Raw genomic sequence first — 17,761 nt, forward strand, 5'->3', positions numbered from 1 at the left:
TTAGTCCTTGATGTCCTTGGTCCTTGAAAAGGACTTCATAAAATCAGGGACATTTTTCCGATCACAGGAAGCCGTCGCACGCCCAAATCGGCCCACAAAGAGCGGAGAAAATGACTATTTTTGATCCCGGATATCCTTGGTCCTTGAAAAGGACTTCGAAAAATCAGGGACATTTTTCCGATCACAGGAAGCCGTCGCACGCCCAAATCGGCCCACAAACAACGGAGAAACCGGCCAAAATCTGAATGGGATACCAGGCGAACAGAAATCAGCAGCAAGCAACTGTAGCGAATTAAAAAAAATGGTGCATACTTATGGGGGCTCCAAAATTTTAAAAAAATTTAGCGACCTTCTTCTGATTTCTGTTTGCCTGGTATCCCATCCAGATTTTTGCCATTTGACGCGAGGTTTTTTCTTTTGTACGGTGGCGCCCCTGTCGGTGATTTCTTGAACTACATTTTTAAAGACAGTTACAGTCCAGATTTGTTTTGTCCGTTGTTTGTTGGCCGACTTGGACGTGCGACGGCTTCCTGTGATCGGAAAAATGTCCCTGATTTTTCGAAGTCCTTTTCAAGGACCAAGGATATTCAGCATCAAAAATATTCATTTTCTCCACTCTTTGTGGTCCGATTTGGGCGTGCGACGGCTTCCTGTGATCGGCATAATGTCCCTGATTTTATGAAGTCCTTTTCAAGGACCAAGGATATCAAGGATCAAAACTATTCATTTTCTCCGCCATTTATGGGCCGATTTGGGCGTGCGACGGCTTCCTGTGTTCAGAAAAATGTCCCTGAGCTGATGGAGTCCTTATCAAGGACCAAGGATCAGGGATATTTTCTCCAGACACATACCTTGTTTTCATCGTTTTTTGAGGCCCGATCGGGGCGGGCCATGGCCCCCCCGTGATCATAAAAATATCCTTGTTCCTTGGGAAAGGACTTTAACAGCCCCCACCGTCCTTACTTAGTTTTCTCAGCTATTTGTGGGCCGATCTGGGCGAGTGATGGCTTCCTGTGATAGGAATAAGATTCTTGATCTGATGGAGTCCTTTCCAAGGATCAAGGACATTTTATCCAATCAAAAATGTCCAATTTTCTCCTCTTTTTGTGAACCGATCTGGGCATGCCACGTCTTTTTGTAGTCGGGATAGTTTCCCCGATACAGGATACAGCAAGGATGGGTTTTCATACTTTTATTCATTATAACCTAACTTAGTATAAATAATAAGCTAGTGGACTCCATTTACATCTATTATCTAAACGCATAGACGTATATATACTTAAACCTAAAAACAACAAGGTCTATCTATAGTCTAGTAGTCCGCGTAGCCCCTGCCTTGGTTGCCATAGCCGAAGTCCTTGAGATTGTTGTCGATGGCCAGGTCGAAGGATGACGGCGGCTTGTTAGTTTCGGGCTCTTGAAGGGGGTGCGCTTCTGTCCAGCTGGGATACGATTCGGTCTGGCAGGGATTGGACTCCGTCTAGGAGTACGACTCTCTGTTTGTGGCAAAGCGTAAGGTGCATAAGTTCTCTGTGAAGAAAGATATATTTTAAAATATTGCCACAATTATATGTATACTGATTCACTTACGCGTCTCAAAGATAAAGCCCAGCGCTTGATTTGGCGGCGTTGTTGTTCATATTCTTGATCCTTGAATAAGGATTCTGACATCCGAGTAGACATATGCTGATTTCACCGCTAGTTGTGGCCCAATTTAGTCGTGATATGGCTTCCTGTGAACAAGGGAACATTCACGATGGAGTCATTATCAAGAACCGCTATTTGTGGACCTGCGATTGGCGAATTTAGTCTCAATTAATGGAGTCCTTAACAAGGTATATACAAGGTAGACAAGTTTTTTTTCACAGCTATAAATACTTACTTTCCTCCGTTATTGTTCTTGTTCTATCTGTGCGTGCCACAGCTTCTCGTAACTCGTATAATTCTCGTCATCTCTCGACATCTCGTGTGTCCCCAATCATTGCCTTGGGCTTTAGCTTAAGTTAAAATCTGTTTTTAATCATATTTACTTTTAAAGGATAAGCAGCCGCTACATTATGTGGTTGTTGTGCATGTGAATAGATAAAACTTATTCAGCTAAAACGTAATTTCATTACATAGATTCAATAAAAGTTTAAGCTTAACTAGGTAACAAATTGTACAACTTATTTCACAGCTTTAGGGCAACGCAACATGCATCCGCCAACAAATTGGTGCAGATTTTCCACAAGCATTCCCATGGTGATTTTGGTTTAGTAAAAAATACAAGAAAATACGAGCAAAAAAGGCCACAGACAAGTGCATTCGGTGTATTCCCCTGAAATAGAGAAAAAAAATGTATTGCATATTGAAAAAATATAGAATATTTAGTACACCTATGGAAATTGAAATTGAGTGTGAACTAAGAATGTTTTGTTTGATTTGGTATGAATACTTTTCATTAGACTTCATTCATCGAATATTTTGTTTGATTTGAAATGAATATGAAGTTCGAGGTCAGAAAGAGTTCCGAAAATCCCCCAAAATTCACAAGAAACACATCAACTTCGCCCCAACTAATCTCTCAAGTACACATACTTTCTGGGATATCAATATGCAGGGAACAATGTACTTTTTAAAAATAGATTGCCAACCCATTAAGTTTTGCCCAAGTACGAGCCCGAGCCCGAGCCCGGGCCCGAGCTGGCGAGCTCCAACGTAATCTGCTTTTGCTCTCATGGAAGCCGTCCCATTCCACCCACTGGAAAATGGAAAATTTGCTCAACTTTTTCCCAGAGTTATGTCTATGAAAAAGTACCGAAAATCTTCACCGACTTTTGCCTCCGTTGCAGCGTCGGAGCAGCTGCTGTTTGCTGCCTTGGCGCTCTCCACAGCTCCACATCCTTGCAGCAAATTGTCAAGTTGCGGTTGCGCCTTTGAATTATGCAGAGACGGGGATGCAGGAGAGCTCCGGCATCCTTTAACACAACACGGAAGAGGGGTTTCTGGGGTGGCTTGGGGTCTGAGATGTGTGGCAGTGGCAAGCAGCTGAATTTATATGCAGCTTAGTTGCAACCCAAAAATTCTACAAATTTTAATAATAATGAGCTGTACACACACATACATATACTCGTAGTGGAGGTCCTTCCGAGGGTGTGCGCGTGAGTGTGTGTGTGTGTAGACATGTGCTGGTGAAATAATAAAGCACTCGCACACACACTCGCACACACACACACACGCTTTCACATTGTTCGAGCTAGAAATTGGATTGCAGCTGACGCTCGGGCAGAAAAAACAGCCCACTCTCTGGACCAACCTCAACCGAAGGCCCCATACCCAGACCTCATACCATCCCGGTGCACCTCATAATAATATTATGTTGCAGCTGCCAAGGCGCAGAGCGAGATCGTTGCTGCAACTGTTTGCACAGTTTGTGGCATGAGGCAGGCGAGGCAGAAGGCAGCAGGCGGGCGGCAGACGGCTGGCCTGGGGAAGAGGAACGACTGCGAATGTGGCGACGTGTGGTCGCAAATGATATTAACAATTCATTAATTAACCTCATTTCGTTTGGGGTTATGACGAGGAAGGACCGAGAGGCTGAAAACCGAGAACCGAGAACAAGAGCGACAACCATGGCACGAGTACCGTAGCGGTGACAACATAGAGGAGACTGGACCGACCTGGCCGCTACCTGAGCCAGCCCAATGCCAGGGAAACCGAAGCCATGGTCTCCTTGTCATTGTTCCGGTATCTGCAGCTGGCCTCCAAAAGCTTAGTCAGTCAGTTCATGTGCATATTTATATATAGTAACTATAGTTAGTACGAGTATAGTCCTTTCCGGCAGCCTCCCTTCAGTCTCTGCTTTACGCTAAGTTAACTTTGAGCCGGCCATAAAACTCACATGCGGTGTGGCTTTTGGCAGGGATGTTCCAGTAATTAACACAATTTGGAGTTTTAGGAGAGGAATTATTGTTTGATGAGGAAATCTAACGCTTGAAGGATTCATTATTGTTTGCTCCTGCTCATAACAATACTTACGCAAAAGTACATTAAAATCCTTAGCAACTGCCTTCCATTAGTCCCCAAGAATCCACCTGAAATGAAATCGAAATCAACAGTCGCGAAATATATAGAAGGATTGAGAGGAAATCATTTCAGACTTGGCCCAAACGTCGCTTTGTTATTACAACTGTCACCCGCCCACTCAAAGACTCCGCTCTATCGCTCTGAGTGCTGTGAAGGTCTGTGTCCTCCTGCTGCCATCCTTCTCATCGTCATCCTGCCTAGATGTTGCTCTGACATTTTAAATAATTAATGTATAATGCATACCAGATGGCAGTGGGCTGAGGGCCGAGTCCTACACAACTACCGAAAATGCTGCCACTGTTGAACAAAAATAAAACAGAAATGGAATGGTGTGGTGTGGGATGGATGGAGCTCAACTTTTAACTCAGCTGCGAGTCAACTGTGGGCTCTGAGCACCGCGCACAGCGCACCGAGCCCCGAGCACCGAGGGCACTCAGCTTGGACTCGTTTCCCTCTAATAAATAAGAGATATTTTAATGTTTTTACGTAATTATATGGCGAAGCAATTAAATATTAAATAACATTGCGTTAACTAGTTTTGCGGCCCACCAACACCAACGGCAAGAACGCCACCGCCACCGCCACCGCCCTACCGTCAATCTGAGGAGCAGCGAAGGCTGGGAGTGCGCCTCTGTAGGGAAATGCGGGAAATGCCTTCAATTGTGTGTGGGTCACAAAAGGGGTCGTGGGTCAAGAGGTGACAAATCAATCAGCAAATCACTTGGCGTAATAAACTGAAGGCAGGTCAGCAAATCAACCCAGACAGACGGCAATTTCCGTTTTGCAATTGCCATTGCCATATCGAAGAGGGGGGCGTCCAGAGTGGGGGAAAAGTGACAGTCACGGAGGGATGCAGCGAGGAAGCAGCGTGGCATGGGGTGGCAGGGGGGGGAGGGGGGGGGGGGGCAGGGGGGCGTGGCATAATAAAATGTCTGATGTACGATAAAGCGACGACGAAGCTGCTTAAAAGCAGCAAAGGCACAAACACCACAGACACACACACACACACACATACGGATACTAACCCATACCCTCGCGCACACATTCAGAAAGAGCTTTAGAGCTTCCAATTGAATGCACAGCGAGGAAAGTAGGAGGGGAGGCAGAAGGAAGGAGGAGTGGAGTGGAGTGAAAGTGGATGGCAGACCCGTCCGACTTTTGCTGGGCTGCATTTGGAGTGCTCTCGAGAGCTTGATATTATCACTTCCTGGACATTATTTGGTGCCATAGGCCAAAAAAGGCTTAAGCTTTGCCAAAGCGTCTCAAAGATGCAATTTGTATGTATCTGTATCTGTAGATGGATCAGAGCGAGATGTGCCACCAAAGAAGGTCTTCGATTTGCATGCCAGATATATGGAAATGGGCTAAAAAGAGCTATAAGTAGGAGAAGACGTTGAACATGTTCTAGCAGGGGTCCTTAAGCAGGCATCTAATATTTAAAGAAGGACATTTATGCAGAGAAGAGATATTTTAAGTGCAAGAAAGATGATGATTGTTGCCATCATTTTCAAAAACTAATCTCAGGATATATGTATAACCCTTCTTCCTGCTCTTCTGCACAGCTCTCAACATTCTCATCGATAACTCTTTGGGAAACCCTCGCTGTTATGTCTGTATGTGTGGTGTGCGCTTTTGTTGCTGGCAAAGTTTCTAAAGAAATTGCACTTTGACTCATGCTTATTACAATAAGCGTCGTTCTCTCGTTCCCTCGTTTGTTGGTTTGTTGGCACCTGCCAAGTCAAAAGTGGATGCCACTGGAAGGACTCGCCACTCTTGCAACTCCCTGTAGCTCCTTCCTCCACTCCATCCAACCTGAAATCTCTGTGCGTCTATGGGGCGCCCCGGCCCGCCCCGCCCAGTTGAGTCAAGTTCGAGCCTTGGTAACAAACGTAACGAACGGAAACGGATATTGCATACTTATGCCGAGTGCAAAATGGCAACCAACTTCGGTGGGAGTCAGAGTCAGACACTCTGGCAGACCAGCTCCAGCTCACCCTTCGTTCACTTTGCACAATCGTCCTACCGTTCGATCCATCCATCTACAGGTACTATATACATACACATATAGTAATACACACATCGATACGATGCGATACGATGGGATACGAAAAGCGGCAGCCACCGACAAACTTTGTGAAAAGGACTTGTAAAATCAAAAGCCGATTAGATTCCATTTCAATGAGCAGCTGGCTCTGGTTGGTCATTTGGTGGGTGCGTCCCACTCTGAGGGAGGTATGGGGCAGGCACCTGCTCTGCTCTGTTCTGTTCTGCTCCGACACTCCATATGAAGCACGAGCCAGGAATCGGACTAGGAGCAGTCCACGTTATGCCCGTTTGCTGTGGCCATTGTCGTTGCCGTTGCAGTTGCACAATATCTACACTCGTAGCTGAGGAACGGCTTCACGAAAATTGAAACGGCCGCAACGTTAGACAAGTGGGGAGGAGCGGGCGGAGGGCATATGCGTATCTGTGGCCCGTACTTCATTAGTTCTGAAATTAAACTAAGCAACGGGCATTGGTAAACGCTCACGGGCCTGTAAGCCGAGCTGCAGCTGCAAATATTGATGGCGATGCTGTGATTAGCGATAGATCACAGGGTACGGCACACAAGGCTTTGCGATGGTAACGATAACGATAACGATGGCTCTACAAATACTACACAGAGATGCTGAGAACACAAGAAGATATAGGATCTCTGGGGTTAACGTTAAAGGAAGTTTAAAAGACATTAGTCTAATTTTAATGATCATCCTTTAGAAGATATTCCCAGCAGCATGTTAGCTGCAGAAAACCCTATTCCAGAATCACTTTTAAATAAACACAATCCCTTCTTTTTATAAAACTTCCTCTATATATAGAAAAAATCGTTAAGTAAAAAGTGTGATTTAATTTCCACTCTCAACGACGTTTCATCAAATCAACTGTGGGAGTTTTCACTCAGGAATCACATCATTGCTCTCTGGTCTGGCATGGTCGGCCAGGAGGAGCCAGCTCTGGCCAGGTGCCCCCATCCATGGCCGCCCTGAGAGCACCATCATCAACATCCTGGTGACTCCTTCCACTGCGTCCTCTCTTTCATCTCTTTGAGCCGCTCTCCACTCACTCCCACTCCCCACTGTCCCTGCCGCATCTGCATTGCTCAGTCATGTGTGCATTTGCCAACTGATTTGAGCCAGAGCCCTCAAGGGAGAGCATTGAGGAGCGTATCCAATCCCCACCAGCCGGCAGTCCGCAGTCCGCCATGGTCTCCTTGTCTATTTGTTTTAATCAGTGTAGTCGAGCAGCGAGCTAATCGTTTATGATTTAGTTTTGATTTGCTTGGCCGAAATAACCATAAACGGCAATGGATGGTTCCGACTGGCATGGGTTGGGATGGGATGGGAGACACTCTCAACAGAAGTGGACCCATCGAGCCCTGTAACGAGTACGAGAACGGGCACTCATACGAGTGGTGCCACTGTGTAGTGAACCAAACCGCTCCCGAATGGGAACGGGAGACCCGGCCAACCGCTGCTGTGTGTGTTTTCGACTATAAAATTAAATTGCGATGTGGTGGAAAAGTTAGAGGCAATGCCCACTGCTGCAACAACAACAAACTGTTCCTTACTGCCCCACATTTGGTCAAACACACAGATACACACAAACACACTGTGACGCATAAAAACCAACACACGCACAAAAAGAGAGAGGAGGAAAGAAAGGGTAGATTCGAAGGCCGTTGGTTTGGATACCCTACCTGAATTTCGGGACCAGATACCTAAAGAAGAAGTGTCCTTTGTTAAAGTTCAGGACTAGAAATTGTGACTATGACTGTGGAAAGGCTCGCTGTTTGCAATTTGTGATCTGTGTATTGGGGATCTTCATCAGTTGGATCGGATCATCAGTTCTTCCTCTAGGAGAATCTATTTATCCAATTCAAAGCCGAAAAGGGGCCACATTTAAGCGATGAGGAGATGGAGGACATCAAGGAGACTGCCTTACAATTTACAGAAAAAGTACAAGACGGTCTTGGCGTGTGATAGATTTGTATTAGTTACCCAAAAACCTGAGGCCTTAGGCCGTACATACCCTTGAAGATCGTATACCTATTTATCAGATATTTTTTATACACATAGTGATTCAATGTTTGTGGTAGGATAACCCCTATCAATCAGTACGGCAGCCCCATTAAAACCTATATCAGCCAATAAGGCATCCCTAGCTTAGATTAAAAATCCATAAATGTACGGCCACCCCAGAAAAATACCGAAGATACGGGCACATGAAAAGTATGTAGATCGACGCTCGTTCATTCTGAATGGCGGATGAGTTGACTAAAGACGTGTTCGGAAAAGTAAATCGTCCCACATATTTCACTCTCACATGTTTTAGCTGAATTCTGTATTTTCTGTATATAAAACCCTCTGCAATTGTAAATGTTTTGTTGGGCTACTTGGAGCTATAAATAAAGGTTGTTCCCACAAAGAATTGTGGATTATTTTATGGTTATTTACTTTACTTTTCCAAACTTTACTTCATAATCGTTATGCCCTCCGCTTGAAGGGCATGACTACTGCAGCAGTGAACAATTGTTCAGTGCATATCATTTGGTTAAAAGGATTCGTTTTACTCTTCGGTGTGGTTTGGTCTGCACACATACATCGAAGAGCAGCGACTACCTCTGTGTGCGTGGTATGTGTGTGTCTGCGTCTGTATGTGCAAATCAACTAATCTGCTCCCCACGGCAAAGTTACGAGAAGACCGACAATTATATCCGCTCTCTGCTCACAATTTTTGCATGTCGTAAAGTTTCTAGTGGTGCACAGAGCTCCACTCCACTTCACTTCACTCCCATTCCCATTCCCCGCTCCCCACCCCATCCACCTCTGCGTCCCCCAGCCGGCGTTCTAACGGAACTCAAATGGCCAGCAACATACGTTAGTTGGATTTGCTGAATGCTCTTTCTCTCTGGATGGTTTTTTCCTCTTGTTTGGCGGAAATGCCCAGAATTTGTTGTGACGGAAGCTGAGGATGAGGCAGGCCTGGCATCGGTTATGGGGAGGAGGAATCAGGTCGCTGGCTATAAAATTGTTTTGAGTAGCAAAAATCAGATTAAAATATTGCATTTGAAATGCATAAAATTGTTTGAAATCTCTCTTGCCTAATGGATATTTTCAGGTACATTTGAATGTGTCTTGTGTATCTTGTGTGAAGATGATTCCATGAGGAAAGATATAAATCTTGGGTATTTTAGTGCGAGAAAAGAGATTATAGGAATTTCTATTAATGGCGTGGTTTCCATATATCAATCCATTCCCATAGAGGCCATCTTTATCTTCCATCTAAGATCCTCGATGCATCTCTCACGTGTTCCCAACTGAAAGAACTCATGCCCTTAACTTCTCTCCCAAAAGAGCATCTCAGTTTCGCTAGAAAATCTTGTATTTTTCTCCAATTTCCAATGTTGTTGCATTCTTTCAGGAGAAGCTCTGGGTGCACGGCACGTGTATCCATCCCATGTACATATGTATGGGCGGTGTGTATCTGTGTATCTGTATCTGTATCTGTGCCATGCTGTTGCCGTTGTGCCGAGTGTGAATCTGCCCTAGCATTACTGTTTGTATTGCAAAAGTTGTTGTAACTTCGTTAAAATAAGCACTCTGTTAGTTTGCCCGCTGGCTCGACGGGAAGCGGCGTCCCCTGCCCATCCCATCCCGTGCCGTCCCGTCCGTCCTGTTCCTATCCGGGTCTATCCCTGTCCATCGGTGTGGCCTGGTCCCCCCCTTTGGAGTCTCCTCCTGTCAGGACTGGGCGGACTGCGGGGTGGCTGGGCAATGCAGCAGATTTGTCGGCGGTTTTTGCCATTACTACCATCCGGGCTACTGCCTCACGCTGCCACAATCCACATTCCCCTCCCCGATAGTTGGCACATCTGCATTAGTAATGGTGAGTGGCGGCGAGTGCCAGGCAAATTGGGTGGATTTGGATTTACCTGCACTCGTCGCCAGCTTTGACAGCCAAGTGCATACACTTATTCCCCTATCCCTCCCCAGACCCAGACCTCCCTGCTGCCACATCCCCAGTAAATACATGTGGCCATAGCGCGCCAGGGAGCTAAACTTAACGTTTAGCTGCAGTCGTAGTCGTTTTTTGGTGCTCGTTCCTTGGTGGCTATTAAATTGCAGCAACTCTTAATGGAGCTCCCCCCCAGCTGCTGCAGCCCGAGCTGTTCATTCCTTTCGCTTTCGACTGAGATGTGGCTAAAACAATACCGATACATGTTAGGGGAAGGGCGGCAAGACCACCCCCCGGGTAATAGCACCAGTCTCAATGGCAGTCCCTCACCGACAACTTGTACTTAGCGCCGCTTCCTTCCGCTCGACAACGGGGGTAAAACGAGAGAAAGGCGAGCAGAGACTTGCACACACGGAGAAAGGCATTCGGGGGAAGCTATCGCCGAGAAATGCTCATGGAGAAAGGCGGCGTTTTTGGGGAAGTCCGTGTACACGGGCAAACAGCTCGTTGGCAGGCAGCGCTGTCTGAAATGCAATTAAGTCGCATCGACATGCAATCTCCGGCAACGGGGTGGAAGAGAGTCCCGTCCGTGCGCCATAAAGAGACTCGGCAACACACACACAAACACACCCGTACACAAAAGTCTCGCGACCACACACTCCTGACGGGAGTGGGAGATGAGAAAAGCCTTAAAAGCGCTGAAAGGTTTCAGTTATCCCCTCAAAAAACAAAAACAAAAAAAAAAAAGAAAGAAAACCACCAAACACACACAAGAAAGAGAACACACAAGCTGCAAAAAAGGGGAATCCGGCTTGACGAGTCGGGAAATACCCTCAAAGGAGCCTCCAAAGGAGAAGACTCGCGGCATAAATTGGTATACGATGGCGGAAAATATGCCTGTCCTGTGACTGTTGTAATGAAAGAAAGCAGGGAACCTTTTCGATCATTAAATGGGACTCAAATATAGACAAGCTAAGACCCAGAGTCACCCAATTTCTATACTTCTTTCTAGGATTTCGGTTAAGATGACGAATATTATAAGGAGAAAGATTTATAATACAGTTTCCTGCAGAATAAAGTATTTAAAGAGTTTTTGAGATGACGGAAAGCAAGATTTAGATCAGAGTCTCTTTTAATAACTAAACCCCAACATTAAAATAGATTCCAGTGCTAGAGATTTAGTACCAAAATCATTATCTTACGCTTTCTTTAAGCTAAGACTTTGTCTCTGATTTTTTAGAGTATCAAGTTTTGAATTTAAGACCCTTTTTCCGCTTTCAATATATGAATTTTTGAGTGCATACCACGCGTTTTCCCCTCTCGCTGCGAAACTTTCAATTGTTTCAACTCACTTACCAATCAATTCCGGGACAAAGGGTATCCGCCGATTGCAGCAGCTGCCGCGCAGGATTGCAGGAGGCAGGCTGCAAGGGCAGCTGGTCGTAGTGGGTCAGGGAGCAGTCAACACACAGGATCTAGTGGCCAAAGGAATGCACTCATTGGAACACTTTGGCCCGCCGATAATCCAATTATGGGCCTGGCCAGGGGTTCCATAGCCGCGTGCTGCCTCCCTCTCGGCACACATACATATACAGACATACGTGGTATAAGCCGTGGTCCTTGCCTGGTTCCGTGTTTTCTTTCTATGGGGTTTTATGGCGGCGCAACACCTGAGGCAACCGCGTCGCCCTCCCATAATTTGCGGCAACTTATTTCGCCCGGAGTCAAGTTTCACACTAAAATGTGTAAAAGGGTCAACAGCTGCAGGAGAGACCCAGTCGTCGGTGCAGCCGTAATCCTTATTGGTGGCGGGGCGGCGGAGGGGGCTAATCTCTGGGGTGTCCCGCCTGATGGGTAGGGGATGGAAAAAATAGTACACTGGGTTACTCGTGAGTGAAATGTTCAGTGAGCAAAACCCAACCGATACCATAACCAATTCCCATTAGCGTGAAACACAAAGGGTTAATATTTCTAGCATTTTTTGTTTTTATATTTATTTCATATTCAATTTTTCATTCAGTATTCGATATTCATTTTCAGTTTTCAGTTTTTATTTCTTTCTGGTTTTATTTTTGTTTTTGTTTTTCACTACTTTAATTTTCTTTCTCCTGTTTTTATTTTTGTATATTTATCTTCTTCTTTTTTTTTTGTGTTTTTATAGCTGCTGTAGATTAATTGAAAAAACCAAATAACACAAAAAAAGAACGAAAAATTGAATGAATAAACATAATGAAAATTCCATTCCATTTGCTATATGGTTTATATGTGTATGTATGTATGTACAATATTATTTTATAGAAATTCCTTAACGTTTTTTTATTCGAATGAAATTTCAGTTAGAAAAAAATAATTCATTACCAGCAGCTTTTTGTGTGTCTCTTTCTGTCTGTGTGTGTTTCTGGCCATATTTCATTTACCACTTTGTCCCATTGAATAGTTTATTTATTCAATATCATTATTAATATTATTATTATACTTGTGCATTTTGCATCATCGTCGTGTAAACAACTACAATTAGTATCACGATTGTCATTGTTGTAACAAAAGGAAAATAAAGGGGGAAAAAACATAAATGCAACGAAAAAATGTAAATCCATAAAAAGAGTTGGGAGAAAAACTCGATTACCTCTGCATCTGGGTAGGGTCTTTTCTCTGGCTCTGTTTTTTGTGTTGTAATTTATTTCACATCGCTTGAAAATCGCTTTTCTGTCTGTTTCTGTTTCTGTGCGCGACACGATTATGCTTTTCATTATTTTAATGATAACTATTCAATTTTTATGCTCGTATGTGTATGTACTCTTTTTTTTTCCAACCTTTGCCCCAAAACTGATATGTACTTATATATATGTAGTGTGTGTGTGTGAGTCTTTGTGTGTGTGGGTTAAAAATTGACTGCCCGCAAAAGTAGGCAAAAATTTGTAGTTCTAGTTCTGCTGTTAGTTGTGCACTGTTCTCTACGGTTCGTTTTAAAAAACAATTGTTAATTGCTATCCAATAACTGCTCATATTTATCGCCATAGATATATGCCTCAAATCGTATATATATATATATATATATATATATATATAGATTTATTATAGTTAATGTACTTATTGGCCTTGACTATGTAAATTGTAAATTATATGCAAATATTTGTAACTAGAATTCGTTTTGTTTTTCCGTTTTGCTCCTTTAAAAATAGTTGTTTAAACTATTATTAACAACTTATGGCTCTAGTTCGGATCTAAAGTGTTGATTAACTATTCTCTAAGTGTTGTGTGTGTTTGTGTGTGTGTGTAGGAATCATCATATGTTCGCTGGTGTGTGTGTATTTATCTGTGTAATCAATTGCATTAATTACCATTTATGTTGGCCAAGACACAGTCGTCATGCACTGGGCGGAGATGCTCGCGGGAGGATAATAATTTTGGGATAATTAACAAAAAGTTTCGACAACTTTATTCGGGAGTATTGTTGTGCTTGGAAGTCTTTGAGCGGAAGAAATGGTTTTTAATGAGCATCTCAATGAGTTGAGTTGTTGAGTGAAAAGATGAAGGAAAATTGAAATCAAAGTCCCTGCCCGGCACATGACTTGTCCCACTAATTATCTGTTTATATGTATGTATATTATATGTATATATATATATGACTTTATTGAATATAAAACTTATCAATTACGAGTGGACATAAACCGATTTGCTTGTCATTCAATTGTTTAGTATATTTATTGTTACGCGGGCCCTCTCACCATTAGCTAAATCCCAGAAATTCGTAGCTACCGATTAGAGTTAGTGTTTTATATATATATAGTATATATATTTAGTATCTACATATCATACAATCAATTGTTAGTTGAGTTACTTCAGTTGAGTCCTTCACCTTCACACACAACTTACTTGGCCGGCAACTAGAGCCAACATCAAAGGGTCATCGTCGTCATGATGGGCAGCAGCAGGGCCATGGCGAAGGACAGCAGGAACAGCCGCTGGCCGGAGCTGCTCAGAGCACTCGCCTGGCACAGCAGATCCTCGGGAAAGATCTCCAGGATGGGCAGATGACGACCCGACGTAGGATCGTGGCAGGTGTTGGCACGGGCGCGCTACAGGGAAGAGTGGGTACACGTCATTAGACAAGGGGGCGACAAGGCATATTCCATGGAAATGTGAATGTAAAGATAAATAATGAATATTCCAATGAAAGATATGTGCAAAAGCTTACGCGCATATCGGCAATCGATAGGGGTAACTTTTTCCCGAAAAAAAACACCAAGATTTTCCATTAACAAAACAACATCAAAAGAAGGAGAGTGTTTGTGGTGAGGGCGAATCAATTACCGCACTCACCTGAACCATGCGCTTCAGGTCATCCTTTTGTATGACCTTGATCTGGGCCGACTCCCGCAGCCATCGTCGCAGCCAGTGACCGAACCACACCAGTCCGCACTCGCACTCCAGCGGATTGTGCGAGGTGATGAGGCCACCCATAATGCTGCGAGTGCCCACGGCATCCCAGTAGCTCTTGTTCGGATAGAAACTATCGGCGGCCAGAGCATTGATGCGATTGTGTGATATGTCGATGGAGAGATGCGGCACCTCCCGGAGCGTGTAGAAAATCCCCGGCGGCAGGTCGGAGATTCGGGTGTGGGATATCTTCACTTGCAGCCGCTGATTGCGGGCGAGGCCCGTGAAGACATCGGGCGATATGGTCTGCACATTGATGCCGTACAGCTCGACGAGTCGCAGTTTCGTGTTGTTGGCCAATTTGGCGAAGAACTGCGCCCCAATGTTCGGCTCCAGGCAGTGCACTCTCAGCTGCTGGAGTCCCGGTATTCTGGCCACAATTTCGCCCAGATTCGCATGGGAGCTAGCATGGAGTTTGCGTAGCGAACGCAGCTTGGAGAAGGCCTGCGGATTGGACACCTTCACGTCGAGGATGTTCAGCTCGGACAGATGCCGCAGGCTCACCAGATCGTGCAGCGTAATGCGTCGCAGGGGATTGTGGGCGAGGTCGAGGACCCTCACGGAGGGCGGCAGGTGCTCGACGGCACAGCTGGCATTGATGAGCTTGTTGTGGGACACATTGACGTGCCGCAGGTGCCGCATCGAGCCCAGCGGCGACAGCTCCTGCAAGTAGTTGCCACTCACGTCCAGGTACGAGAGCAGCGGCATCTTCAGCGGCGGCAGGACATACAGTCCCATGTGATGGAGACTCAGCTTTCGGAGGCGCGGCGTGTGCACGAACACCTCGCGCAGATTGGTCGTGACCAGGGGGTTCTGCGACAGATCCAGGTTGGTGAGATTGTTCAGGAAACTGAAGGTGTTGTCCGGCAGGATGGTGATGCGATTCCGGGCCAGGCTGATGTCGTACAGGAACTGCGAGTTGATGAACATCGAGGCATCCAGGTACTCCAGATTGTTGCGGGACATCTGGATGGACCTGAGGGTGAAGCCAATGTCCGTGAAGGCCGGCACGGGCCACACGCTCAACTGATTGTCGGCTATGTCGAGGAACTCCAGGCGCGTGTTCATAAACACCTCGCGGGGCAGAGCTCGCAAGCGGTTGGAGCTGATCTTGAGGATCCTCAGTTTCCTCAGATTCGAGAACTGTTCCACCTGCAGCTGGTCCAACTGATTGTGGCTGAGGTCCAGTTCCTGCAGGCTGTTCAGGCCCTGAAAGCTGCGGCGCCTCAAGGAGGTGAGGTTGTTGTAGGCGAGATTGAGGATCTCCAGGAATTCCAAATCACCAAACGCATGGCTCTGCAAAGCGCCCAACGAATTGTGGGCCAAATTGAGGAACCTCAGGGTATTGGCCAGGTTCATGAAACTATCCGACTTGGCCACGTGATTGTGGCTGATGTCCAGCTGGTAGATGTACATGTAGCTGCTCAGCTCATCGTCGAAGCTGGAGATGTGGTTGTGGCTCATGTTGAGGCGCAGCGGAGTCGTCGCATTCGACACGTAGTGGAAGGACTTCAGCGACAAGGAACACAGCTGATTGTGCATCAGATCCAGGGCGGCCAGATTCGGCAGGACTGTGAAGGCCGCGTGCGATATGTTGACCAGCCGATTGTGGGACAGATCTATGTAGCGTAGGAACTCCAGATTGTGGAAGGCGTGACGCGCAATGGTCCTCAGACGATTCGACTGGAGGTTCAGCGTCTGCAGATCCCCCAGATTGTGAAAGGTCTGCGACTCCAGGTGCTCCAGGCCATTGTAGGACAGCTCTATCTCCACCAGATGGCTGTGGACATCGGGCATGAAGAGACCGCGGGGCAGGGCCTTCAGCTGATTGAAGCTCAGATTTATGTAGCTCAGCTCCCGCATTTGGGCAAAGGATTCGTTGGAGATGCTCTTCAGATTGTTGTTGTCCAGTCCCAGCCAAATGAGCTGCGACAGCGGCAACAGAGCGTCCAGTGGATCCAGACTCTCCAGACTTCTGGCCGGGAAGACGGCGAACGAGAGCTCCAGTATCTTCAACGATCTCGAGACATTCTCAAAGACCAGCGGATGATGGATGGTGATGTCGTTGAAGCTCAAGCTGATCTCCTGGATCTGATCGAGACCCGCAAACGATCCCAGATGCAGATGCGTGATCTTGTTGTTGCGCAGCAGTATCGTCTGCAGATTACTGCCCCACGAATCGACGGCAAATATGCCCTCGGGTATGTCCGTGATCGAGTTGTAGCCCATGTTCAGATACGAGAGCTGTGTGTAGTTCTTCAGCCCCAGAATGGGTATCATGCTGAAGTTGTTGCCACTCAGGCTGAGGACTCGCAGATTGTCGGTGTAGGAGGGCAGGTTGACCAGCTGACTGATCTCGTTGGACGTCAGATAGAGGTACTTGAGGCGATGCAGCGAGGATATGGCCACGGGCACGGTGGTCAGTCTGTTGCGCTCCAAGTCCAGGTATTCCAGGGTATCAGTCAGGCCCTCAAAGGCAGCCGGATGCACTCGGCTGATCGCATTGAAGGCCAGCACCAGATGGGCAATCCCCGTGGCCTTGAACACTGCCGCCGGCAGCTGAGTCACGAAGTTCTGCTCCAGATTGAGCGCTCTCAAATGCACATCCGAGTAGTTCTGCTGGAAGTAGTCCGACTCGAGGCTCTCGATGCAGTTCTGTCCCAGGTCCAGGCGCTCCAAGTGCATGCGCAACGGCCGCACTTGCAGCTCCTTCCACTGCACACTCTTCACGAGATTATCTCTCAAGCTCACGATCCTCAGGCCCGGCAACTGCTCAAAGAGCTGCTGAGGGAAGATGGTCAGCAGGTTGCTGGACAAGTCCATCGTCACCAGCGATCGCGGCAGGTAGTTCCCCGACACGTGGTAGATCCTGTTGTTGGACAGGTCCAGCCACAGCAGCTTCTGCAGCTGCTCAAAGGGCCGACCCAGGGCGGATCGATCCCCGGAACTGGGCGAGGGCTGATACAGCGAATTGCCCGCCTCCTGGCTGGTCTGCACGGCAGCCAAGCTCGAGGGCTGCGAGCTGTTGTCATTGGGGGAGCTGAGCTCCAATGAACCGCCATTCGGGGACACTTCGGTGATGTCGTTGTCCGCCAGATGCAGGGAACGAAGTGTGTCATGCTGGGCCTCCCAATTGCCATCCAAGGTGGTGATGTGGTTGCTATGGAAACGAAGAGAAGTAGAATACAAGTCAGTAGAAAACTACAGATTAGGAGGCAAGCCAACCCCCGGCTCACTCGCTTCTCTCGCTCGCGCGGATACG

General features: G+C 46.5%; 1 protein-coding gene across 5 annotated transcripts in view; it reads right to left on the minus strand.

Annotated features, from left to right (window-relative positions):
- Window positions 1-1,177: 1,177 nt before the first annotated feature.
- Window positions 1,178-17,761, minus strand: part of LOC4818057 (chaoptin) — a 75,226-nt gene continuing 58,642 nt past the window's right edge. Inside the window, exons 5-11 of one of the 5 annotated variants that reach the window (XM_033379827.1) lie at window positions 14,383-17,659; window positions 14,258-14,284; window positions 13,936-14,138; window positions 11,416-11,906; window positions 1,883-2,317; window positions 1,591-1,733; window positions 1,178-1,530 (exon numbers count right to left, since the gene is read on the minus strand). In XM_033379827.1, coding sequence (XP_033235718.1) covers window positions 13,959-14,138; window positions 14,258-14,284; window positions 14,383-17,659 — 3,484 coding nt within the window. In that variant the 3' untranslated portion in view covers window positions 1,178-1,530; window positions 1,591-1,733; window positions 1,883-2,317; window positions 11,416-11,906; window positions 13,936-13,958. Of the gene's footprint in view, window positions 1,531-1,590; window positions 1,791-1,882; window positions 2,318-11,415; window positions 11,907-12,868; window positions 14,139-14,257; window positions 14,285-14,382; window positions 17,660-17,761 lie in introns of those variants that run through there. The other 4 variants (XM_033379825.1, XM_033379826.1, XM_033379829.1 and 1 more) reach the window with 4 other exon arrangements.

This window comes from Drosophila pseudoobscura, chromosome 4 (genome assembly GCF_009870125.1).
Source record: "Drosophila pseudoobscura strain MV-25-SWS-2005 chromosome 4, UCI_Dpse_MV25, whole genome shotgun sequence".
In the NCBI taxonomy this organism is placed as follows: Eukaryota; Metazoa; Arthropoda; class Insecta; order Diptera; family Drosophilidae; genus Drosophila; species Drosophila pseudoobscura.